This window comes from Magnolia sinica, chromosome 17, assembly GCF_029962835.1.
Source record: "Magnolia sinica isolate HGM2019 chromosome 17, MsV1, whole genome shotgun sequence".
Classification (NCBI taxonomy): Eukaryota; Viridiplantae; Streptophyta; class Magnoliopsida; order Magnoliales; family Magnoliaceae; genus Magnolia; species Magnolia sinica.
Genome location: NC_080589.1, coordinates 2,522,132 through 2,545,385, shown reverse-complemented (window position 1 = coordinate 2,545,385; position 23,254 = coordinate 2,522,132). Strand labels below are relative to the sequence as shown.

The 23,254-nt window shown below is 39.2% G+C and overlaps 1 protein-coding gene and 2 non-coding genes across 3 annotated transcripts; 2 read left to right on the top strand and 1 right to left on the bottom strand.

Moving 5' to 3' along the window:
- Positions 1–654: 654 nt before the first annotated feature.
- TRNAF-AAA (transfer RNA phenylalanine (anticodon AAA)) lies at positions 655–727 on the top strand. The gene has a single exon. It is a non-coding gene; the product is annotated as a tRNA-Phe (tRNA).
- Positions 728–4,583: 3,856 nt separating this feature from the next.
- Positions 4,584–4,997, bottom strand: LOC131231743 (protein RALF-like 19). Its single transcript, XM_058228043.1, has one exon. It carries the CDS (start codon positions 4,995–4,997, stop codon positions 4,584–4,586), a length of 414 nt encoding a protein of 137 aa, XP_058084026.1.
- A 5,088-nt stretch (positions 4,998–10,085) lies between these two features.
- Positions 10,086–10,158, top strand: TRNAF-GAA (transfer RNA phenylalanine (anticodon GAA)). Its single transcript has one exon. It is a non-coding gene; the product is annotated as a tRNA-Phe (tRNA).
- The last annotated feature ends 13,096 nt before the right edge of the window (positions 10,159–23,254 follow it).

Genomic DNA, 23,254 nt, shown 5'->3' with positions numbered 1-23,254 from the left:
GATATAGTCATTCCGAGTTTAATTATCCAGTTGAGACTAGTGATATAACATAGGTAATCTACCTTCCCCAATATTATGAATGAATAAGACTTAATAGAACCACCATTCAAATTTTGGGACCACCCATATATACTTGGGTCAACAGGCAACATAGTTTTTTACTATGAAGGTTGCAACTAAGATCAGGTCTGAGTATAACTAGGCCCAACTAAGGAATAGTGATTGGACCCGGCCCAGCCCATTATGACATTGCTCAGAGATGCAATGTTTAATATGATTGGAAGGATAAGATCTTCTAAATTTTGAGATAAAATTCATATTTTATTGACAACTAATACTATTTTAATAAATTTTATATATTGCGGGGATAGCTCAGTTGGGAGAGTGTCAGACTGAAGATCTGAAGGTTGGGTGTTCAATTCACGCTCATCACATTTTTATTATGAACGGTTCAGATTATTTTAAGAATTGTTCTTAATTCATTTTTTATCTTCAAGTAGATGATTCAGATCTTTTTTTACCATTGATCATATGATGAGATTTGTTTCAGGCCATTGATTAGATGGTTGGGATTGTCCCAACATTGTGACTTTTTTGCACTTACATATTACTAGAGTATCTGAGTTAATTTGATTTTCATTTTTTTAATATGTGGCAGAGATAGCTCAGTTGGGAGAGCTTCAGACTAAAGATCTGAAGGTCGCGTGTTCGATCCACGCTCACCGCATTTGATCATTGAATAGCCAGTGAAATTTGATTCTGACTTTTTTTTAAATCTTTTGAACAGTTCACGATTCACATGCTCAATGAAATGCTTGAATGAATATGCTTACTGATTTTATGATTTATGTATAATCTCTGTATGAATGGTTAGTGATTATCTAGTTATTAGTTTAATGATTATAATTATCTTTGATGATGGGTCAGTCAGCAAATCATCCATATAAGGGGTGGCCCATATTGGGTCGGCCATACTAGACTTGTTCAATTGACCAAGGTTGAACACGAACGATCGATAATAGTAGGACTACGCAGGATTCTTTGTACCTAATGTCGCACCGAGGTTCTCCCATGTGAATCAGATTAGCTTAATGCCCAACCGATCATGTTATATTCATAATGTGTGATAACTATCATTGAATCTAGGATACCTTTATTTCCATTGAATGAGTCTACTTATAATTGTTAGCACTGCATTCCTACAAGACTCATGAGCCGAGCTTAGTGGTATGGGACCCCGTGTTCGAGTTATCGACTTATGTTGGGGTGATGAGTCTTCCCGTAGTGTATATTGAGCAATTATGATAACAACTTGCTTGCCATGTATGACTGATTCGGGTGATAAACCCAAAACGGATCAAGGGACACAGATGAAAGAGTCATTATAGTCACTCCGAGCCTAGTTATCTAGTTGAAACCAGTGATACAATGGAGGTAATCTACCTTTCCCAATATTCTGAATGAATAAGGCTTAATAGCTACTTGGTTAATCATTCATGCTAATTACATTGCACTAGAATAGGTTGTTGTGATTTGGTGTTGGAGTCGCGTAATGAGGAAGTATTGGCATTTGCGAAATATATGGAGTTGTTTGTAAGGGAGTGCTAGATTGTAAGGCTTATGCGTCATTTTATAATGATATTCACGCACTTAACAAGAGTAATTAAGAAGTACCTATTTACCTGTTTTATCATTACTTACGTTAATTGAGTTGATAACATGTGTAATTTAGAATTAATGGAACTACTGAGTTAATCATTCACTCCCACTCTAAGACAATTTTTAAAACACTAACCAGACATTTTTATGGATGCAGGTGGATATGTACATGGATATGGAGGAGTTCTCCTACTTTAAACTATCAGACAGGCCGTTGTATTCGGCCCGTCGCTCAGTTGGATGCGGTGAATATTTTTTTTAAAAAGTTGGGTAGACTTTATATTTGACACATTTTAGTTTATTTTGGAAATGTATATTGGGCATTAGCTATGGACCCCACTTTTTGGATAGATGTGCATAAGCATAAGTGACATCAGAAATATCAGGGATCGAGTTCGTGCTCGATCCATAAAATTCGAGGTGTTATATCCAGCTTTTGGCAATTGTCTTCCCCTCCTTTAAAATCGGTGTTTAGAACCCTTCAAACATATGAAAATGTGAAATTACCATAGTGCCCAACTTAAGCCCAAAATTACAACCCATGCCACCCCATCCAACACTTTAGGTTTTTTCATATAGCAACTATTGATGCAAAAATTTGGTTCACCCTCGTCGAACTCCTAGATCCAAGCACATGGACAAATGAATGACAATGGAGACCTTGGCTCGAGTAGGGGACCCTTCGATGCCAAAGTCAGGCTTGGAATCTGGGTCTAAGTTGTGTAAATGGGGTTTTGGGTGAGAGATTTTGCATACGTGTTCCATTAGGTTAAGAACCATATTTATACTGTTTGGTCTGAGTGCACGTCCATTAATCTCAGCACGATCTCTGCCATTAGGTGAGAACAACGTACATTATGAAGCTGTTAGTTATCCCGTGATTGTGGTTAAGTGGTTAATATTATCGTGCATTACTGGATTGGGCTCAGCTTAGGCATCTTAACCAAACTAGTCGTCTGAAGTCGAACAAAGCAAACGAGCCGAGCAAAGCTTTCTTCAACCGGGCTTGGGCTACACCAGGTTGGCTGTGGGCGGCCCACCATGATCGGGCTCCGGCCCCAAATCCAAAACAAATTAATAAATGATATGTGTACACACACACACACACACACACACACACACACACATGATTGTATGTATCTAGTAATTGAGCAGAGCTCGGAACCACCATCCACAGGCAACGTAGTTTTCTATTATGAAGGTTGCAACCGGGATCGGGTCTGAGCACAACTAGGTCTAACTAAGGATCTATGATTGGACCCGGCCCAGTCCATTATGCTATTGCTCAGAGATGCAATGTTTAATAAGCTGGCCTGGGTCATGCCAGACGGATCTACTGTTCTTTATGCGGATTACTTAACATCTGGCCCATCATCACGGTCGTTGCAATTGAAAGTTGTTTTTGTTTTCGATTTAGTGATTGTTGATTGGAAGGATAAGATTTTCTGATTTCTGAGATGAAATCTGTATTTTATAGACAAGTAATGCTATTTTAATAAATTTTATATCTTGCAGAGATAACTCAGTTGGGAGAGCGTCAGACTGAAGATCTAAAGGTCGCGTGTTCGATCCACGCTCACCGCATGTTTATATTTTTGGCTATGAATGGTTCATATTATTTTAAGAATGATTATTAATTCATTTTTTTAATCTTCAATTAGACGGTTCAAATCTTTTTTTCATCATTGATCGATGAGATTTGTTTCAGGCCATTGATTAGACGGTTGGGATTGTCTCAACACTGAATTTTTTGCACTTGCATACCACTGATGTGTGGCGGGGATAGCTTAGTTAGGAGAGTGTCAGGCTGAAGATCTGAAGGTCGCGTGTTTGATCCACGCTCACCGCATGTTATTAGTAAATAAACGGTGAGATTTGATTCTGACTCTTTTTTTTTTCCTTTGAACGGTTCATATCTTTTTCACCACTGATTAGACGGTGAGATTTGTTTGAGGCCTTTTTTTTTTGCTATGATCGGTTTAGATCTTTTTTCACCATTGATTAGACGGTGAGATTTGTTTCAGGACTTTGATTAGACGGTTGGGATTGTCCAATTACCTACCCAAGCTCACCGCAGGTTATAAAAATTTTTGCTACAACAGGTGAGAATTTTTATTTTTATTTTCCATCAGGAAAGGGATTGGCTAGTGACCACGCCACTACCCATGATTTATTATTACACCCATTCCGTCCATCTATTTTTCCATATGATTAACAGTATTTGTCCAAAAAATGAGGTAGATTTAAATCTCAAGTGGACCACATATAGAGTTGATTGAACGCTCATCATTAAAAACTTACTGGGACCGCAAAAGTTTTAATCAAGCTGATATTTGTGTTTTCTTTTTTTTTTTGGTAATTTGCCTTCATCCAGGTCTGTATGATTGAAGGATGTCAAATAAACATTACAGTGGGCCCTGAGAGGGTTTTAATGGTGGAGATTCAATCACTACTATTTTCCCATGGTGTGGTCCACCTGATATTTAGATCTGCCTCATTTTTAGGAACAACTCCTAAAGTGATCTGTAAAAATAAATGGACGGTGTGGATATCAAATAAACATTAGGTGGGCCCTAAGAGAGTTTTAATGGTGAATATTCAATCACTACTATTTTCCCGTGGTGTGGTCCACCCGAGATTTAGATCTGCCTCATTTTTGAGATTAATTGCTAAAGTGATCTATAAAAATGAATGGGCGGCGTGGATATCAGTAAAAATTGAGATTCAACCCATTAATTAGACGGTTAGGATTGTCCCAAAACTGTATTTTTTTTTCATGCAACTAATTAGACATAAGACAATCGATATCTTTTCAGGCCATTGATTAGACGGCTGAGATTAAAAGTAAGAATTAAATGATGGATCGAGAGATTAAAATATTCTATCTTATTAAATACCATAAACCATCTCTCTTTTCTTTCATTTCATTTCATCTCCAACAGCATCCTCTGGCAGTGTGTGATGATGGTGCAAGAACGCCGGTATGGATTAACGGTCTTCATCTCCTCGAGCTGGCAGTTGTAGTAGGAAGCGCCGCGGTGGTTGCATGGGACCATGTTCTTCTTCAGTGCGTCGTAGCTAATGAAATGATTGGTGGTAGTAGCAACAAGCCCACGTCGTCTAACCTTAGAATCCATCATCATCATCATCTCCTCCTCCTCCTCTTCCATGCACTCCATAATCACCCCATTACACTTCTTATAGCCATCTAGGCCATTTTCTTGCATGTGGGTGGTGAAATCAGTGAGGCGCCAATGGGCCCCAGAGTCCCAAATTGATGACGTGGCCACATGGGCCAAAGCCAAAATGGAGAGGAGGAATAAGACTTGAAGTGCCATGCAAGACTAGAGAGAGAGAGAGAGACAGAGAGAGAGAGAGAGAGAGACAGAGAGAGAGAGAGAGATTAGTCCCTGCCCTTCCTCTGTAAGAGAGGAGGAGAGAAGGAAAGGAAAATGAGAGAAAGAGAGATAAAGGATATTGGTGGTTTTTATCTTTTAACGGAATTGTCGTTGGGTGGCACATCTGTTTGGAAGGGCTTGTTTCTTGGGTGTGTTTGTTATGGATTATTTTAAATTTTTGAAGAGGGAGGAGGCCGTTGGGATTAGGAGATTAGATAGTTACAAATCCAATGCATGCATTCATTATAACCTCCTATTTCAATCCACAAACACTCTTTTTAATTTAGGGACATGGATTAATCAATGAACAAAAAGGATCTAGTTAGACCCTATTTAATTCATTTTGGCTATCCATGCAGCTATTTTATCTATTTCTCTTGAAGTTGCATGTTTTGGCATAATGGAACTGGTTCTGGCTGAATATCATTATGTTGGGCCCTAGGCTGGGTGAAAAATAAACATTATGTTGGGCCCTAGGTTGGGTGGAAAATAAACATTATGGTGAGTCCTACTTAGAACCCACTTGTGTATGTATTGTAATCCACACCCTCCATTAGTGTGGGCTCCATCATGATGCATGTGTTTCATCCAAACCATCCAACCATTTTGGAGATTATTTAAGGCCCATTGTTGAGGCCCACCTTGATGTATTGGTGGTCCTTGTTGAGGCCCACTTTGATTTGTATAGGGCCCATATTATGAGGCCTATTGTGATGTATGCTAGGCCCATGAGTTATGGCCCATTGCAATGTACGTAAGGCCCGTTGGTGCGGCCCATTGATACGGCCCACTTGATGAATATAAGGCCCATATGATATGGCCCAATTGATGTATTTAAGGCCCAATGGGGCGCAATTAGGTCCATTGCAATGCATGATTCCTCCGTGGTGTATATAATGATGTTTATAAATGGGAGTGCCTTGGGAAAAATGATGGTTAGAGGCCCACATTGTAAGGATGATATCGGTTAAATGTCCGCATTGTCACTCTCCCTAGGGCCATTAATAGGCTCATACTTGCAGTGTATAGGCCGTCTAGGCCCATCTTCATTTTGATCAGAGCCCATCGTCACATAGCATGTATAACATAGATCCATAATCATACACATCATATGTATGCCTGATATGAGGAGTGACTGATTATAGCATATGCCTCTGGGTAGATTGTTTATGGGCTCCCAGATAGGCGGAGTTGCCCCACATGAGCGCTCGGTACACGCAGGATTGTTGCATATCTGATAGTATGATTCATGCACTTGCATTTGTGTGATTGTGATTATTGTATGCCTTAGTGACATCAAGGTCAAAGCCTCCACAGACACATCGTGGGTGGCTGGATTGGATACCGAAAATGTTTGGTTCTAGCATATGGGCGCCATAGATGTTCCTGGATAAAAATTTCTAAATCCGATGGTACCAAAGGATGACTCCAACATCGAGACCGAGTGGATATATGAGCGCACGAGGGCCGAATACCAGGAGGCCCCGTCTCCCACTGTGTCGTGGTCAGTTGGAAAGGGGTGTGGCCTTACTCGCCCGAGGGTAGGGGCCAATACTAGGCTAAGTTTAACCAGCTCGCGAATGGGTCCATTATCGACATACCAGATAGGTATTAGCAAACTATTGGCCAGACAGATAGTGAGGTTTCTTACGCTTACTTGGACTGTGCGGCTAGGAGAGTGACAGTGTCATTTGGAGTATATTAAACCCTGGTGATTATTCAGAATGAGAACTGTACTGATATATGATGAGGATTGGCATGCTTGAGTTGCATCTCGCATTGCATGGCTATGTTATGGCTGATAGCATTCATATCTTGCACCGCATAGCCTTGGTACGGCTGACTATTGTCTTAGCCGACTTATAGAAAATTGTACCAAGAGTGGGTCAACTGAAATTATGAGTTCCCCAACGTTTCAAGTTCCCTAAGTTCACATTATTATCAAGAGACGATGAAACCTCTATTATTGAGCACATACCCTTACACATTCTATTATTAATGCAATAGCACAAATCCTTACACATACCATTAAGGGGATAAATTTAGTGTTAAGGAAAATGATTAGGTCCATCATTGTGCAGATCAATAGTTGCGATCAGTTCCAATCTTTTATTGAAGATTTTATTGTAGATTTTTTTAAGATGATCTGGTCTAATATTTTGCAAATCGATGATTATGATTGAGATCGGTCTTTTATTGAAAATGTTTTTGTAAATTTTTGAAAGATGATTCGGTCTGTCATTTTACAAATCAATCATTGCAATCGAAATCAGTTTTTATCTAAAACATTTTTTTTAGAAATTTAGAAGATTCAATCCATCGTTTCATAAGTTGATGGTTGCGATCGAGATTGGTTTTCATTGAAAATATTATTGAAAATTTTAAATATGATCTAGTCATTTGTTTCGCAAATTGACAATTGTGATCGAGACCAATTTTTATTGAAATTATTTTTGAAAATTTTGAAAAATGATGAAGTTCATCATTTTATAAATTGACAATTACAACTGATTTTTATTGAAAACATTTTTGAAAATCTTAAAAGATAATCCATCCCTCTCAGGAACCCCAATTGTTTTATACAATGAAGTATAGTCACATAACAAACAAATTATCATTCCCAGTGACCATCTTGCCATGAAGCAGCTAAACATGCAATCCAGCTTTCATGCCCGAAGACCTTTTTTATTTCCCTTTCTAGACGATTGTATGTAGATTATATTATTAATTACATTTGCTTTGTCTTAGTTTATTCCCTTTAAGTTATATAATCTTAAAGGTCGAGGGATTGTAAGATTAATTCTTCAATTCAAGTGAATTTTGTAGTTAGTATACAACCATATATTCTAATTAAGAACATTAGTTACGGAAAAAAGAATGGGTTAGGCATTATTTTTCGCCCGTGCACCTTACGAAATTTTATAGTTTTTTGAAGGATTCTGAGAAATTTCAATGTTGCAATATTTAGTTGTGCTTCATAGAGTTTATGACTTTGCGCAGGCAAAGGAGAAAATAAACGACATCTACCCTTACTATATAGGGTTTTAAAATCGAGTAGGCGAAAAAAATAAAATAAAAGATAAATAGGAAAGTGATTGTAGAAATGAAATAAAAAAATGATTATGGATGCTGTTGATATGTTTAAAATGTGTTAACTAAAATGCAAGTTAATTTGAAATATGAAAAGTAAAAGTGAAGACTCAAAAAACCTTTTTTCTGCGAAAGAAAAGGTTGGATACCACTCCAACCCTATTCTTTAACTTTACTGACTTCTTTGATAGAATTCCGCTTGAGGGTTAACTTCTAAGTTTGGTTAGAGCCCAGCATCGATCTGAGATCTCTAGAGTCTTCGAGAAAGAGGACCCTACCCCATGTCTCTCCATGTGTCGCTTGGTCCCTCCCAAGTTTCCCCGGTCCGATGGAATGGTCGTTATTGCGCTGGATTTACAGAGGGAGACTTTCAAGTAGTGGTAAGTTGACAGTGGACACGTGTTACTATTTCTTGATTACAGCATGTATAGGGTCATAATATAACTTTTAGGTTGAGAAAAAAGTGCGCCAGGTAGCTGTCATCTTGTGGTGGGCCTACGGTCCACGTGGCACTATTTTGTTGGACAAAATAGGCTCCTTGACACCTATGGTAGCGAAAGATGAAAATTGGAATGATGACGTCACTGTCACGGCTGCTCGCCGCGAGCCCACAATTTTATTTTGTCAATCTTGTCCGTTGGTTGCTTCCGGGAGGTGTTGGGGACTCTTAATTTGTGACCCGTTTGGATTTACAATATTTTACAAGTCGAGATAATTTGAAGGTGCTAATTATGGTCCCAGAGGGTCTAGATGATTGGACAAGATTTGATTTGTCTAGTTTTGGAAATGTTGATCAGGTCCATTGACTGTTCTCGTCACATGCCGAGAGTCCTACCCATTTAATCGATCAATTTTTTAGTGGTCCTTAAATTACCTAGGAATAGTTTTATGGAATCTCAACCGAAGTCATAAGAGTAGTTTAATGTGATTTTAAATGAGAAATCTACATAAATAAATAAATAAATAAGCATTTTGTAATAGCTGTATGGCAATGGGTCGGGTGGGCCAGCAGGTCAACTAGCCAGACCCACTTCTGATGAGGGTTATGACCAAAATAAACATGCAGTGGGTTGGGTTCGGATCAGAAAATGTAGCTCATTTAAGTAAATGGGTTGGGCTCTGGTTGCACTCATACAACTTATCAATGGGATGGTCTAGATCACGCGATCTGGCTCGGGCCCACCCAAAATCCAGAACAAATTAATAGACTATAAGTATATATACATATGCATATAAATGATTGTATCTAGTAATTGGGCAGAGTACGGATCCACCGTTCAAAATTTGGGACCGCCCTTATATACAACCGTCCATGGGCTACACAGTTTCTATCTATGAAAGTTGCAACCGCTACCGGGTCCGAGAATAGGTGGGCCCCACTAAGGAACTGTGATTGGACCCGGCCTAATTACTATTTTTCGGAGATGCAATATTTAATAAGCTGGAGTGAATATCTGGCCCACCTCAATTGCTCATTGTGCTTTGGAAACACAATCGGGTCCAAAAGCAGGCTTATAGTTTCAGTCCAAGTCCAAGCCCAAGCAAGAGTGGGCCAGCCCAGCTTCTCTGCAACTTGTTTATCAAGAGAGGTTATTTATTTATTTATTTATTTATTTTAAATAATTTGGTTCGGCTGTAAAAGTCCCAAAACAGTAAGCCATCACGATCTGAAGATCTGAAGGTCGTGTGTTCATCCACGCTCACTGAATGTTTATATTTTTTGATATGAACGGTTAATATTATTTTAAGAATTGTTCTTAATTCTTTTTTTAAAAAAAATCTTCAATTATAAGGTTCAGATCTCATTTCACCATTGATCATAAGAGGAGATTTGTTTCAGGCCATTGATTGGACGGTTGGGATTGTCCCAACATACTAAATGCACTTGCATACCAACACATATGTGAAATATTTTTATTTTCGCTTTCTAAATATGTGGCGGGGATAGCTCAGTTGGGAGAGCGTCAGACTGAAGATCTGAAGGTCGCGTGTTCGATCCACGCTCACCGCAAATTCTCTTTTTGCTATGGACGATTGAGATGTTTTTCTTAGTTCCTTTGTCTTTTCCTTCCATCAGACGGTTGAGATCCTTTTCAGCTATTGATTATAAGGTGAGATTTCTTTCAGTCCATCGATTAGATGGTTGGGATCATCCGATTACCTGCCTCACAATTGTGCATTTGCATCCCACCTCTCTGATGGTCAGGATCCAAGGTATTTTCATTTTCAAGCCATTGATTATATGGTTGGGATTTTTTCAGTCAATTGATTAGACGGTTGGGATTGCCCCAACACAGGCCCTTTTTCCCCATGCATCGATTACACAGTCGACATCTTTTTCAGGCCATTAATTAGAACGGTTGGGATTGTCCGTATACGCATGGTTGTCCCATACGAGAGTTTTGATTTTCAGGCCATTGAGTAGATGGTTTGAGATTGTCCCATCAAGTTCAGTCATCCAATGTCTATAGTTACACATCCAAGTGTGCATTTGTAAGCCATGCATCTGACAGTGGGCCACAATGTATTCTTATTTCCCATCATTTACAGTAAGGAACGGCCCAGATTTCATGGCCCAAGGTTAGTATGGTAAAGTTGATAAATTGGTTGTTTAATAAAAAAATTATTTTGGTGCAACAGATCTTGAAATTTCTTGATATTTGGTGCAACCAAACGGACCCTATCTTACAAAGTACAATACTTAAAAAGGATGATGTGATTTCCAAGAGCATCCAACGGCTCCGTATCAAAGTGCACCGTGCCAGATCGTGACCCCACTTGGACGCGGTTTGGCTAGTGACGCTGCCACCTACCTGCCAGGTGGCTAGTGGTCGGTGCTATGTGGACCCCACCATGATGTACGTGTTTTATCCACGCCGTCCATCCATTTTGAAAGATAATTTTAGGGCTTGATACAAAAAATTAGTTAGATCTAAATCTCAGGTGGACCACACCATGGGAAAACAGTAGTGATTGAATGTCCACCATTAAAATCCTCCTAGGACCCACTGTAATGGTTATTTGACATTAAACCGTTGATTAGGTCATCCAGACTTTGATGAAGGGAAAAAATATATATCAGCTTGATCCAAAACTTTTGTGGCCCCCAAGATGTTTTTAATGGTGGCGTTCAATCAACACTGTGTGGTCCACTTGAGATTTGGATCACCCTCATTTTTTGTATCATACCATAAAATGATTTGGAAGAATGGGTGGACGGAATGGATGAAACACATACATTATGGTGGGGCCCATTGAGCACCGTCCACTAGCCATTGGCTAGTGGCAGGGTCCGTAGCCAATCTGTTTCCCCACTTTAAAGGGATGGAGTTTCAAAAAGTGGGAAACAACTGACGGTTAGGATCATTGGATAGAGTGATTCTTTAAGAGAGATTAACAATCAAAAGTGGGGCCTATGTGATGGAGGGTTTGAGACAGCGATCACATCATTTTTTCTTTTTTTCTTTTTCTTTTTTTTAGTGGAATGACCAATCAAAGGTGGGACCCACTGTGGATTGTGGATGGTTGTATCAGTGATCTGTCCGTCTATAGTATGATCAATACATCCATTTCCTTAGGCATTGGTTAGATGGTTTAATCATCCAACTAAAGTGATTTTTGAAAGAGACTGGCAATTAAGGGTGGAATGTAATGATCTCATTGATGACCGAAGCATTTGTAGTATGATTAATATGGACCGTTCATTTTCTCAATTATTGAATAGATGGGTAAGATAAGATCATCCAATAAAAGTGGCTATTATTTTACCATTAGTTTACTTGACAATTAAATGGGTAGTCAGGATAATTTGGTAAAAGTGACTATTTTTTGTTATGTAGGCGGGCAATCAAGAGTGGGGCCCATATGATGGATGGTCTAGATTAATGACCAAATCATATTTAACTGATATAAATCATCCATTACCTGAGGCATTGATTAGAGGCTAGGATCATCCTAACAAAGTGATTTTGTAAGAGAGAGAGAGAGAGAGAGAGAGGCAATTTAGGGTGGAACATTTGTACATGATTAATATGAACTATCAATTTTCCTATCCATTGATTGAAAGATTAAAATTATTCAATCAGAGTGATTTTTTAAGATGGGTTGGCAATTGCAGGTAGGACCCACTTAATGGATGGCTTAGATCAATGATCAAACTATTTATAATATGGTCTATATGGACCGCTAATTTTCTAATAGGATCCACCAAGTGACTTTTTTAGAGGGATGGACTATCAAGGATGGGACCCGCTGGATGGATGTTAAAGATCAACAGTTGGGACATTTTTAGCATGATCAATAAAAGCTTTCAATTTCCCCAAGCATTGATTGGAATATTAGACTATTCAAGCCAAAGTGATTTTCTTAGAAAGGTGGGCAATTAAGGGTAGGACTGTTTGGAATATGATTGACATGAACCATCCATTTCCCTGGGGGCATTGAATGGACGATGAGGATCATTCATTGGAAGTGGGTTTTTATAGGGATGATCAATCAAGATGGGGCCCACAAATTTTTGGATGTAAACTTTTGAAGAGATTTTTTGTTTAAACCCTTTGTGGGGTATAAACGCTTGACACCATTTTTCTCCTCCATGGTATAAAATATTTACAACTTTGGAGATTTTAAGAGCATCTAAACAATCCCATGGATTATAAGTTAATTATGTCTTAAGTAGCTTATCTTAATTACTACTTATTAATAACTGAAATAATTAAGTAACTTTAAGTAATTAAAAAAAAGATATTTATAATTGATCAAAAATCAAATTTACTTTTCTCAAATAAGTTACTTACCTCCTATTGTAAGTAGAAAAAGGAATATATTCGGTGAAAAAGACAGAATGATCAAACCACAAATAGTGATTAATTAATGCTGTAAGTAGGAAAGTAACTTATTTGCTGATGCATGGTTGAACATGATGAGATCGATCACTATATTCCTCGAGGATAACTACTCCGGATGTACGGAACTTCTTTGAACTCCTCGTGGAGACTTCTTGAATCCATGAGGAAAAAAAAAGGAAAAAAATAAAATAAAAATAAATTCTATAAAATTCATAAGATGATTAATGAATGAAATAAATGAGTTTACAATCCTTTAAATAGGAATACTAAGCAATGAGAGAGATTTCAGAATCAAATTTCAATTAAAACTTCTAGAATTCATAACTTACTATATTTAAACTAACTATTTATAGAATTCATACTAAGGTTTTTAGCAAAAAATAGTGTCCTATTTACTTCACCACATTGTTCTCCTAATTATTTTAAGCACTTTTCACTTTGGGCACAACTCTTAAAGCCCAATGGATGAAGAGTTACAATCAAACTAAAACTTAATATTTATAGTAAAAACATAATTAACATAGGAAAACGAATGTAGATTTAATGGTATTTTGCATATCCAGCTTACGCAATTTCGTAGGTAGCTAAAGTAGATTGTTCTACCCCAAAATCATATATTTTACATCCGACAACTCATTTTCAATTGCAAAATATGCCAAAATTAAAGTCTGATGGTATGGATCACTTTTGTTATCGACCGGGCATTTTCTAATCCATCTAGACCCTGAAATTGTCCGCGACCCTCTCTACATCATTTGCATAGATTGGATACTACCGAATAAGTTCCTTTTTCTACTTACATACTAAATAAGCAACTAATTTGAGATAAGTAAGTTTGGTTTATGATCAATTATAAATAGTTTTTATTATTTAAAGTTACTTAATCACTTTAGATTAACGATTAGAAATCAAGATAAATTACTTGAGGTATAAGTAGGTTATCTTAAGTAGCTTTAAATGTCACCTTAAATGCCGGGTAAGTTAAGATTGAAGTGGCTGCACTAACATATTTCTTTCAAATGCCAATTTGAAGTTCTTCCAAACGCAGCATTCGCATTATCTCATTACTGAAATATGAAAGGGAAATATTCCTGTTTGGCTGCTTGTACTAGGAGGGTCGAGCAGTGTGGGCCCACCATTATTTGTTTTGACATCCACCCCATCCATTAGATGGTCTTTTCCATGTTGGCCATGATCTCAAAAAATCAGGCCAACCTATGAATTAAGTGAGCCGTACACAAGGAGCAATGAGAGTGGACGTGCACCGTTCATTGTGTGCAGGGTCCATCATGATGTAGTTCAGATATCTGACCTGTTTGTTGTGTGCATCCTACTTGAATGAGCAGACTGACCATCTTTCAGTTCATTCCAAAGCTCAGGTGGGCCCCATGATGTGAAATTAGAGGTTTAAAGCATGATTCAGCACTATTCCAGATGGTGTGGTCGATCTGAATTTTGGATAGGGCTAATTTTTGGTAATTCCAATATTCTAGAGGAGATTCACTAGATGCATGGTTCGGATGCCAGTGGGGCCCATTTTTAATTGGTAATCCGTTGGTGAAAGTATTACTTCAGTGGGGGAGAAATCAAAAGCTGAGTAAGTTCAATTTATCATGTTTCTTCCAAATGTCAATTTGGTGTACTTCCAAACGTGGCCTCAACATTTTACTATATTGCTCATCACACAATCCAGACCGTTCATCTGATAGGTCCATGGTCCCACCATGTAATGCTTTCATTGTACGCATCCTGCACGTTAGATATCATCATCGCATCATTGTGTATGTGGAGTGTTGAAATCTAATTAGTGATTTTGTTGGGCTTTTGGGCTAGCCTGATTCAAGTTGGGCTTGGACTATATATTAGTCTTGTGAGCTAATCCAAGCTGGGCCTAAAATTTAAGCCTGTTTATTAATCAGGCCAGTTAGGCCAATGTTGAAGAACCCATCGGAAGAGCCCATTTAGGATTTTGAAGGGCATTTTTGTTATATGTCACACATGGTGGGGTACACTTAATGAACATCCTAGATCTTGCACAAATGTGGGTGGCCCGTTTGTACAACCGGGCTACATATAAGGTGGTGTTTGTTGGATTGTAATGGATGGGGCTGCACACGTAACGGATAGAACTGATAAATCGGACCGGAAAGTTCCAGGCTTCGTTTGGTCCGCTTTTGAAGCGCACCGATTTCAGTTTTAGTTCTGAAAATTAAAGAACCGGTTAGTTCGGTTTGATTCTTAGTTTAGGGTTTTGTAGAATCGAATCGTGAGCCAGACCATAAAATCAAAACGGGAATTGGAACCCTTAGGCAATAAATATTTAAATTAATTTTTTTCTTTAAAAACCCTAATCTTTCTTTATTCTCTCCCTCTTTCGTAGCTTTTCTCCATCTCTCAAAAACTGTGTAATTGGACTAGATTATTAAAAAAAATCATGTGCTTGGGTCGGATTATAAAAACAAATCATGTTATTGGACTAGATTATATAAAGCCCATAACTATAGAATAGAACTGGTTTTTTACAGCCAGGTTCGAATGCGGTTCTAAGGTACAAACAGTCCAGATTCTGCTACTATTTTTCCTACAATTGTTGGGAACGGTTCAGTTCGATTTTGCCCCACCAAATTGTGTCCACTCCTAATTATTGATGTGTGTATGCAATTATTATTAAATCCATATGGACTGAAATCACTAGTTATATTTAATAGCTTGTAATTAAAATAAACCCAAATCCTCCATTTAAGTAATTGACAGTGGGTGAAAGCGAAAACACATGATTCATTGGCTCATATGATTTTTCCATGGTTAAAAAAAATAATAAATATAAAAATTTCTCATACCTAATATGAAAGAGATACATGACATTTTAAATAGGGGTAATTTTTTACTATAGGCACGACCTTCCATCTACACTTTTTAATTTTTCGACCCAAACAAAACCTACCTTATCAATTTAGGTCTTTACCTATAGAGACCGGCCAATAAAAATGAAAATACCCATACTTTTACAGCTGCTTTTACCTATGAATCAGGGATATTTTTGTTCAAGACTTTTTTCCTTTACCTCAAAAAATCTACTTATGTAATATAAATTTTTGGCCATTCGGAAAAATAAAAAAAAAAAGGCACAAAAAGTAAGCTTCTACGGTGCTAATTTTTTCTTTAAATAGAGAAATTACCACATGCCGAGCTTGGACAAATGGCCCAGCCAATACGGGCCATCAACGGCCCTATTTTCCATGGTCAGTGGCAATCTCTGATTAGTGAGTTTTAGCACTGGGGCCCACCCACAGATACGACCTTTCTATGTGACCGGCCCGGATAGAGGCGTAGAATAGTCAAACCTGATGGGCAGACGGGTAGGGGTAGGTCTAACTTACTATTTCTTTTTTGTTTGACTTTGGGTAGCGAAAAAGCTCTGACCCACGAATTCCTATATAAACGGAGTAATTATCTATCCTATACTCTGGCCGTGTATAGAGGTTCATACGCATGCACTCATCCATCAGACCGCTCAAATTGTGGGCAAAAGGGGAGTTATTTGATACTCCGGCTGTGTACGATGATTCATACACAGGCACTATGAAAGTAAACACGTGCCATTTTCATAGAAAAATCTTAACCTTTGATTCATGGACTGCTTGTTGAAATAAGACCATTGGATATTTTTCTATTTAAGAAAATTAATTTGATAGACAGCTATAATCAAATAAGTGTGTTTTTGGGTCATGCATGATTCATCGAAACTTGGACCCATCATGTGGACAGTTTAATCTGAATTACTTATATTCTTGTAAGCGCCTGTGTATCAACCATCACACTCTACCAGAGTAATTAAGTTTTTCTCATGCAATGACTAATCCAAAACTCTGATTGATGGACACGTTCGTAGAAATTGCACCGTTGACCGGTCTGGCAACGATTCATTGCAATTTTGTTGGTTTGTGACCCATCTGAAGTGGGACCCACCACAATCGGATAGATGTATGCAAATTCGTTTGTGTATATGAATGGAGAGTGATGTGTGCAATCGAAAAGTATGAGTGTGCACACGCACTTTTTATTATTATACATTCCCACGCGATTTATGCCCTCCAGCATGGCAAATTGGCAATTAGTGCCGTATACCCACGCGGAGCATGTGTTTGCCTCAGACCAAACCAACGGCTGTGATGTCATGAGCCCTGGATGCTATGGACGGCCCTGATCGATGATTGACAATTCCAAATTGACCTAATCAATGATCAAAATGTGCAAAATCTGTATGCAAGTATGCAGTTCTTCTTTGAGGTGCATGTGGCAAAACTTAGAACCGTTGATCTGGGATGGGGATTGCCTGGAGAAGAAGTCGGACTCTGTGGGGCCCACCGTGATGTGTATGTTTTATCCAGGCCGTTCATCTGTTTCACCAGATGAATTAAGGACATGAGCTTAAACATAAGGCAGATCCAAAGCTTAAGTGGACATAGGGGATTGAATGCCTACCATTGAAAAATTCTTGTGGACCACAGAAGTTTTGGATCAAGCTGATATTTGTGTTTACCCTTCATCTAGGTCCATGTGACCTTATGAACAGGTTAGATGGGCCCTACGAAGGTTTCAACGGTGGCCATCATTATCCTCACTGTTTCTTGTGGTGTGGTGCACTTGATCTTTGGATCTGCCTCAGTTTTTAGCTCATGCCCTGAAATGTACTGGAAAAACGAATGGACGGCGTGGATAAAATACATACATCACGGTGGGCCTCACAGAGTCGGATCACTGGTCTGCAGGCAATCCATGTCCGTTGATCTGTTAGGCCACCGTACTGATAGTCTCTAGGGAAAAAATCGCACTGAGCAGACAACTCAGACCATCCAGTGCTCTGTGGAATTTAATGGTTCGATGTGGGTGGCTGATCTAACCGTTCATATTGCAGGTCGCTCATCGGACGGTTACAGCGGTTCACTCCCCCTGATTTTTTGGGAGATGGCCTGTTCACTTGATGGCCCACTAGAACAATGGTTCATGTATCAGAGAGGATATTTTTATGCTGTTTGTGATGCAAACTAGCATGGTTCTCAGATACAAGCGCACACGTACGTTTGCTTGTTCCAAACGTGTGGATCTCTGTCTAGCCACACATGCACACGTACGTTCGCTTGTTGTTGATCGTGCGAAGCCCTGCCCAGACACACGTGCCAATGTGGAACGCATATGTTAAATCTGAGGTTTCAGTCTTGTTAGATATAATGCTTAGATTTTCTCTAGCCGTCCATTTGTCTTGTATGGTGAGGCCCACCTGAGTTGTGAAATGGTCTGAATTTGAGGTAGAAAAATCTAAAACGTCTAGCCCATCTGATGGAAAATTCGGATCTCAGCACATGTTCCACATCAGTAAGGGATCTCACACGCGTGTGGAATGAGCAAACCTCCGCGTAACGCCACCCCTGCATTCAATCATTGAAGAGAAGGTTTTGTTTGGCGAGCTGGATTTAGAGGGCCGTTTATCATACATTGCCAAAATCTGTGTCTGTTGGAGCAATGTATCCAAACCGCCATCTAGTGGGCCCATCCTTGGATGGCCTTCATTTGAAATCTCAACATGAATGGAATATGCTTACGATATGAATGATAAAAGATTTTAATGGGCAATATTCAACTGAAAAAAAATAAGACTAGGATTATCTATTCTGCTTTCTTTCTAACCATAGATAATATATGCAATCAAAGAACTAAATTAATGGTTTAGATTTATCTTTATACATTCCAAGTACCTCGTTTTGGGCAGTGGACACTGCTTTCCGATCCGTCGCGTCCTATGGAATTTTGTGCACGCGGAGGCATACTGAGATTTGATAATTACACGCGCGTATGGATCCTTGCCCATCCACACGAAGCTACACCTGTTACAGATCGTAGCTTTCCATCTGTTTTTAAATAATTCTAAGATCTCTCCCCTAAAATTTCTTTCAGTTCTTCTCAACACCCAAGCCAGATTGATCCAAGTAGACTTTCTCGAACCGTCCATTTATGGTGTAGCCCACACCACATGCAGAATTTCTGTTCTTTATATTTGGAGATATAAAAGAATGTAACCGACGTGATGAAAGGATCAGATCCTACATACGTGTTCTATATTTACACTTGTATCTGTGTTTTGATGGACAGATTTTTCATACGCGCGTGGAAATAGCAATCCTATTGAAATACGTGGAGTCCAACATCTCCCGACATGAAATGGAGTCCACTCTAGCTTTGGATCTGAATCATTCCTTTGATCATGCCCTAATATGATCTCTTAAAATGGATGGACGGTGTGGATACAAAACAAACATCATGATGGGGCCCACAGAACCTAGTGACGTCACTTCAGTAGCGACTCTCGCTACTCACCCTGTCAGTAGCTATGCGCGTCCGTGCCGCGGAGTCTTACTCAGATGATAATTACACTCGCGTATGGATCCTTGCGCATCCACACGAAGCTACACGTGTTGGAGATCGTATCTTTCCATCTGCTTCGAAATAATGCTAAGATCTTCCCTCTCAATTTTATTACGGTTCTTCTCAACACTCAAACCAGAAGTTTCCAAGTAGACTTTATCGAACCGTCCATTTATGGTGTAGCCCAAATCACAGTCAGAATTTCTGTTATTTACAAAGGAGATATAAAAAAAAAAAGTGCAACCCACATGATGGAAGGATCAGATCCTATATATGTGTTCTATATTGACACGTGTCCCTGTGTTTTGATGGACAGATTTTTCATACGCGCGTGGAAATAGTAATCCAATTGAAATACGTGGAGTCCAACGTCTCCCGAAATGAAATGGAAGTAAAATAATATAAGTTAGATCTGAGATCCTTGCATATTTTAAGGGTTATAATAGGGTCCGTTGCCACCTACCGCTGTACCGTACGGTGGCCGTTTTCCAACCCCTTATTTCATACTTAGTTGATTTGAACGGTTCATTTCCTTACTGCGGCCATATAAAAGTAAGGATCTCATAATCATACTTCATTGATGATCCTGACCATTGAAACTTGGATTTGACTATAAGCCATTGAGTATTCATCTTCAACGATAATCATCTGTTAAAAATATATTTCTTAGAATAGCCTGGGTAGCATATAATCCAAAACACGAACGGTTCAGATCATCATTTTAGATGCATCCAGGGTGGAAACAGACCCCCGTACCGAGGCAGCGTGGCCTGTCAAAACTCCAAATACCTCATGCAATTCGGCTAGGAGAAATGCGAATTAGTCGCCTCACACGTGGAGATGATGTACGCACATGTGATATCCAAAATCCACATCGTGGATCGAGTTCCCATCGTTTGAATACTATTTCTGAAAAATCTGGTACAGTCATCAGGTGGGCCACAAATGCGTGAAACAAATGAACGGTTCATAGAAACTAACCAATGCTTCAAATTTATTTTAGACGTGAGGTTCATTTGATGATTAGATTGAGGTGATTTTATAGACGAGGACCTACGTATTCCATGATGAGTGGCAACTATTTTACACACGTGTGACTTTTGTCCTCGTGTGAGGCGAGTACGTTTACAAGTGCACCTGCGCGAGTGCACGGAAACTTTCTCGTTTGGTTGGGGGTTGGAGATTTCCTTCCACCTGTCACCAACCCTTTTGACTGACACGTGCCGGTTTCCGACCTTTTGGGACGCTTGCGCAATCGCGCACCATACCGTACCTCCCGCACTTACCACGAGAAGCCATTCGCGCTCGGCAGCGGTGTCAGTACTCCGCCCCTGGCTTGGCTTCTTGGCTTCGGCTTCCTTGCATTTGGCTCCGTGCCTGTTTGGCGGGTGAGATTAGGTGGCATTAAATGATTTTAGTTGGATTTAGTACATTATTACATCATTCCACAACGATTACCTGTTTGAAAATCGAATGCTATTTTTTCAATCTCACATTACATTATACAGGGTTTCGATTTTTTTTTTAATTTTCGGATTCTTTGCCTCTCGTAGGCAGTAACACCCTGCCTCCCGCGTTTTCATTGGTCAACGTCAAGGTAAGTGCCATATCATCAAAATTTTTAAATATATTAAAAAAACACATTTAATAAGAAGTATAACGGAGACGTTAAAGGGTAGCGGTTTGCGTGCCGAGTAAATCAGTAGGTTAAGTGTACTGAGAAAAGTCCGTGGAGCCCACGTGCATTGTATCAACTCCATTCATCTCTTTTATCATGTATTTTTACCATTTTATAACAAAAATTAATTATATCCAAAGATCAAGTGGACCACACCACCTGAAACAGTGTGAATTGAATTCTACTGTTGAAAAGTTGTTGGGGGCCCACAGAAGTTTATATCAAGATGATATTTGTTTTTTCCATTCATCCATGTCTTTGTGATCTTATGAACAGTTTGGATGAAAAATAAAATCATTGGGGGCTTAGAAACATTTTCAATGGTGAAAATCAATACTTCCACTGTTTCCTTTGGTATGGTCTACTTGAGCTTTTGATATACTTTAGTTTTGGGCTCAACCCCTGAAATGATCTGAAAAAACGGATGGACGGCGTGGATAAACCACATGAATTCACAGTAGGCCTAGCAGAGTTTACTCAGTACGATGAGACTCGTACGCAATCCGATTTCACGTGTCTAACGGGGACGCGGATTTCTTGCCAAAGTCTTTTGCAGTAAGATCCTGCGCAAGGATTCCGGATGGGCCCACTGCGACGTTTGTGATAAATCAAACCCGTTCATCCATTTTTAGATATCATTTTAGGATATAATACCAAAACTGAGGTGTATACAAAACTCAAATGGGTCACACGAGAGGAAACAGTGGGGATTTAGTGTCCACTGTTGAAATATTTATATGGCTACAAAAGTTTTGCATCGGTCTAATATTTTCGTGTTTTCACTTCATCCCACCTTATAAACAGTTTGGATGGCATATAAACACCAAGATGCCTAGGAAGGCTTCAACTGTAGGAATTTCTTTCTCCACTGTTTCATCTTGTATGACCCAGTTGAGTTTTTGATCATCCTAATTTTTGGTTACATGTCTTAAAATGAGCTCTAAAAATGGATGAATGGATTGGAATTCTTATAAACATCATGGTGGACCCCACCATACATCCCAGTATTGGAACTTCATGCAACAGGCTTTCCCTGGTGAATCCGCGTCCACGGTTTCCATTGGAAACGAACTGGCTACTCCCCAGCCACTCGGTACTATGTGAGCCCACCATGATGTATATGTTTCATCCATGCCGTCCATTTATTTTTCTAGATCATTTTATGATCAGAGACCAAAAATGAGATATAACCCAATCTCAAGTGGACCACATTACATCAAATAGTGTTGAATGAACGTTGACCATTAAAAACTTTTTGGGGGCCATAAAAGTTTTGGATCAAGCTTGTCTTTGTTTTTACCCTTCATCTAGGATGTCAAATAAACAGTAAGGTGGGCCTTAGGAGGACTTTAACGATGGATATCCAACCACCATTGTTTTCTTGTGGTGTGGTCCATATAAGATTTATATCCCTCTCATTTTTGGGGTCAACCCCTAAAATTATATGTAAAAATAGATTAATGGAATGGATGAAACACATACATCATGGTGGGGCCCACAGAGTACAAACCACCATCACCACCGGGCTGGTGGTGGGGGGAGTAGCCAATCCGCTTTCATTTCCATTTAGGATTCAGTGCCACATTGAGCAGTGAGACTCGCTACTGAAGTGATGTCACCTATTTATATGGGTCCCACTATGAACTATGTTTTGTATCCACACCGTCCATCCATTCGGAGAGATCATTTTAAGGCATGAGCCAAAGAATGAATCAGATCCAAAACGCGAGTGGACACCACCACAGAAAATATTGGAGAGAGTCACGCTCACCATTTATTGCGACTGAATCCAATCTAAGCCTCGTCACTTTGTCTATTGAACTCCGTCACTTTGTCTACTGAACCCCGTCACTTTGTATTGCAACCCCGTCACTTTGTTTACTGCAACCCCGTCACTTTGTCTACTGAATCCCGTCACTTTGTACTGCAACATCATCACTTTGTCTACTGTACTCCGTCACTTTGTACTACAACCTTGTCATTTTGTCTACTGAACCCCATCACTTTGTACTACAACCCCGTCACTTTGTCTACTGCAGTACAAAGTGACGGGGTTCAGTAGACAAAGTGACAGGGCTCAGTAGACAAAGTGACAGGGTTGCAGTACAAAGTGATGGAGTACAGTAGACAAAGTGACGGGGTTGCAGTACAAAGTGACG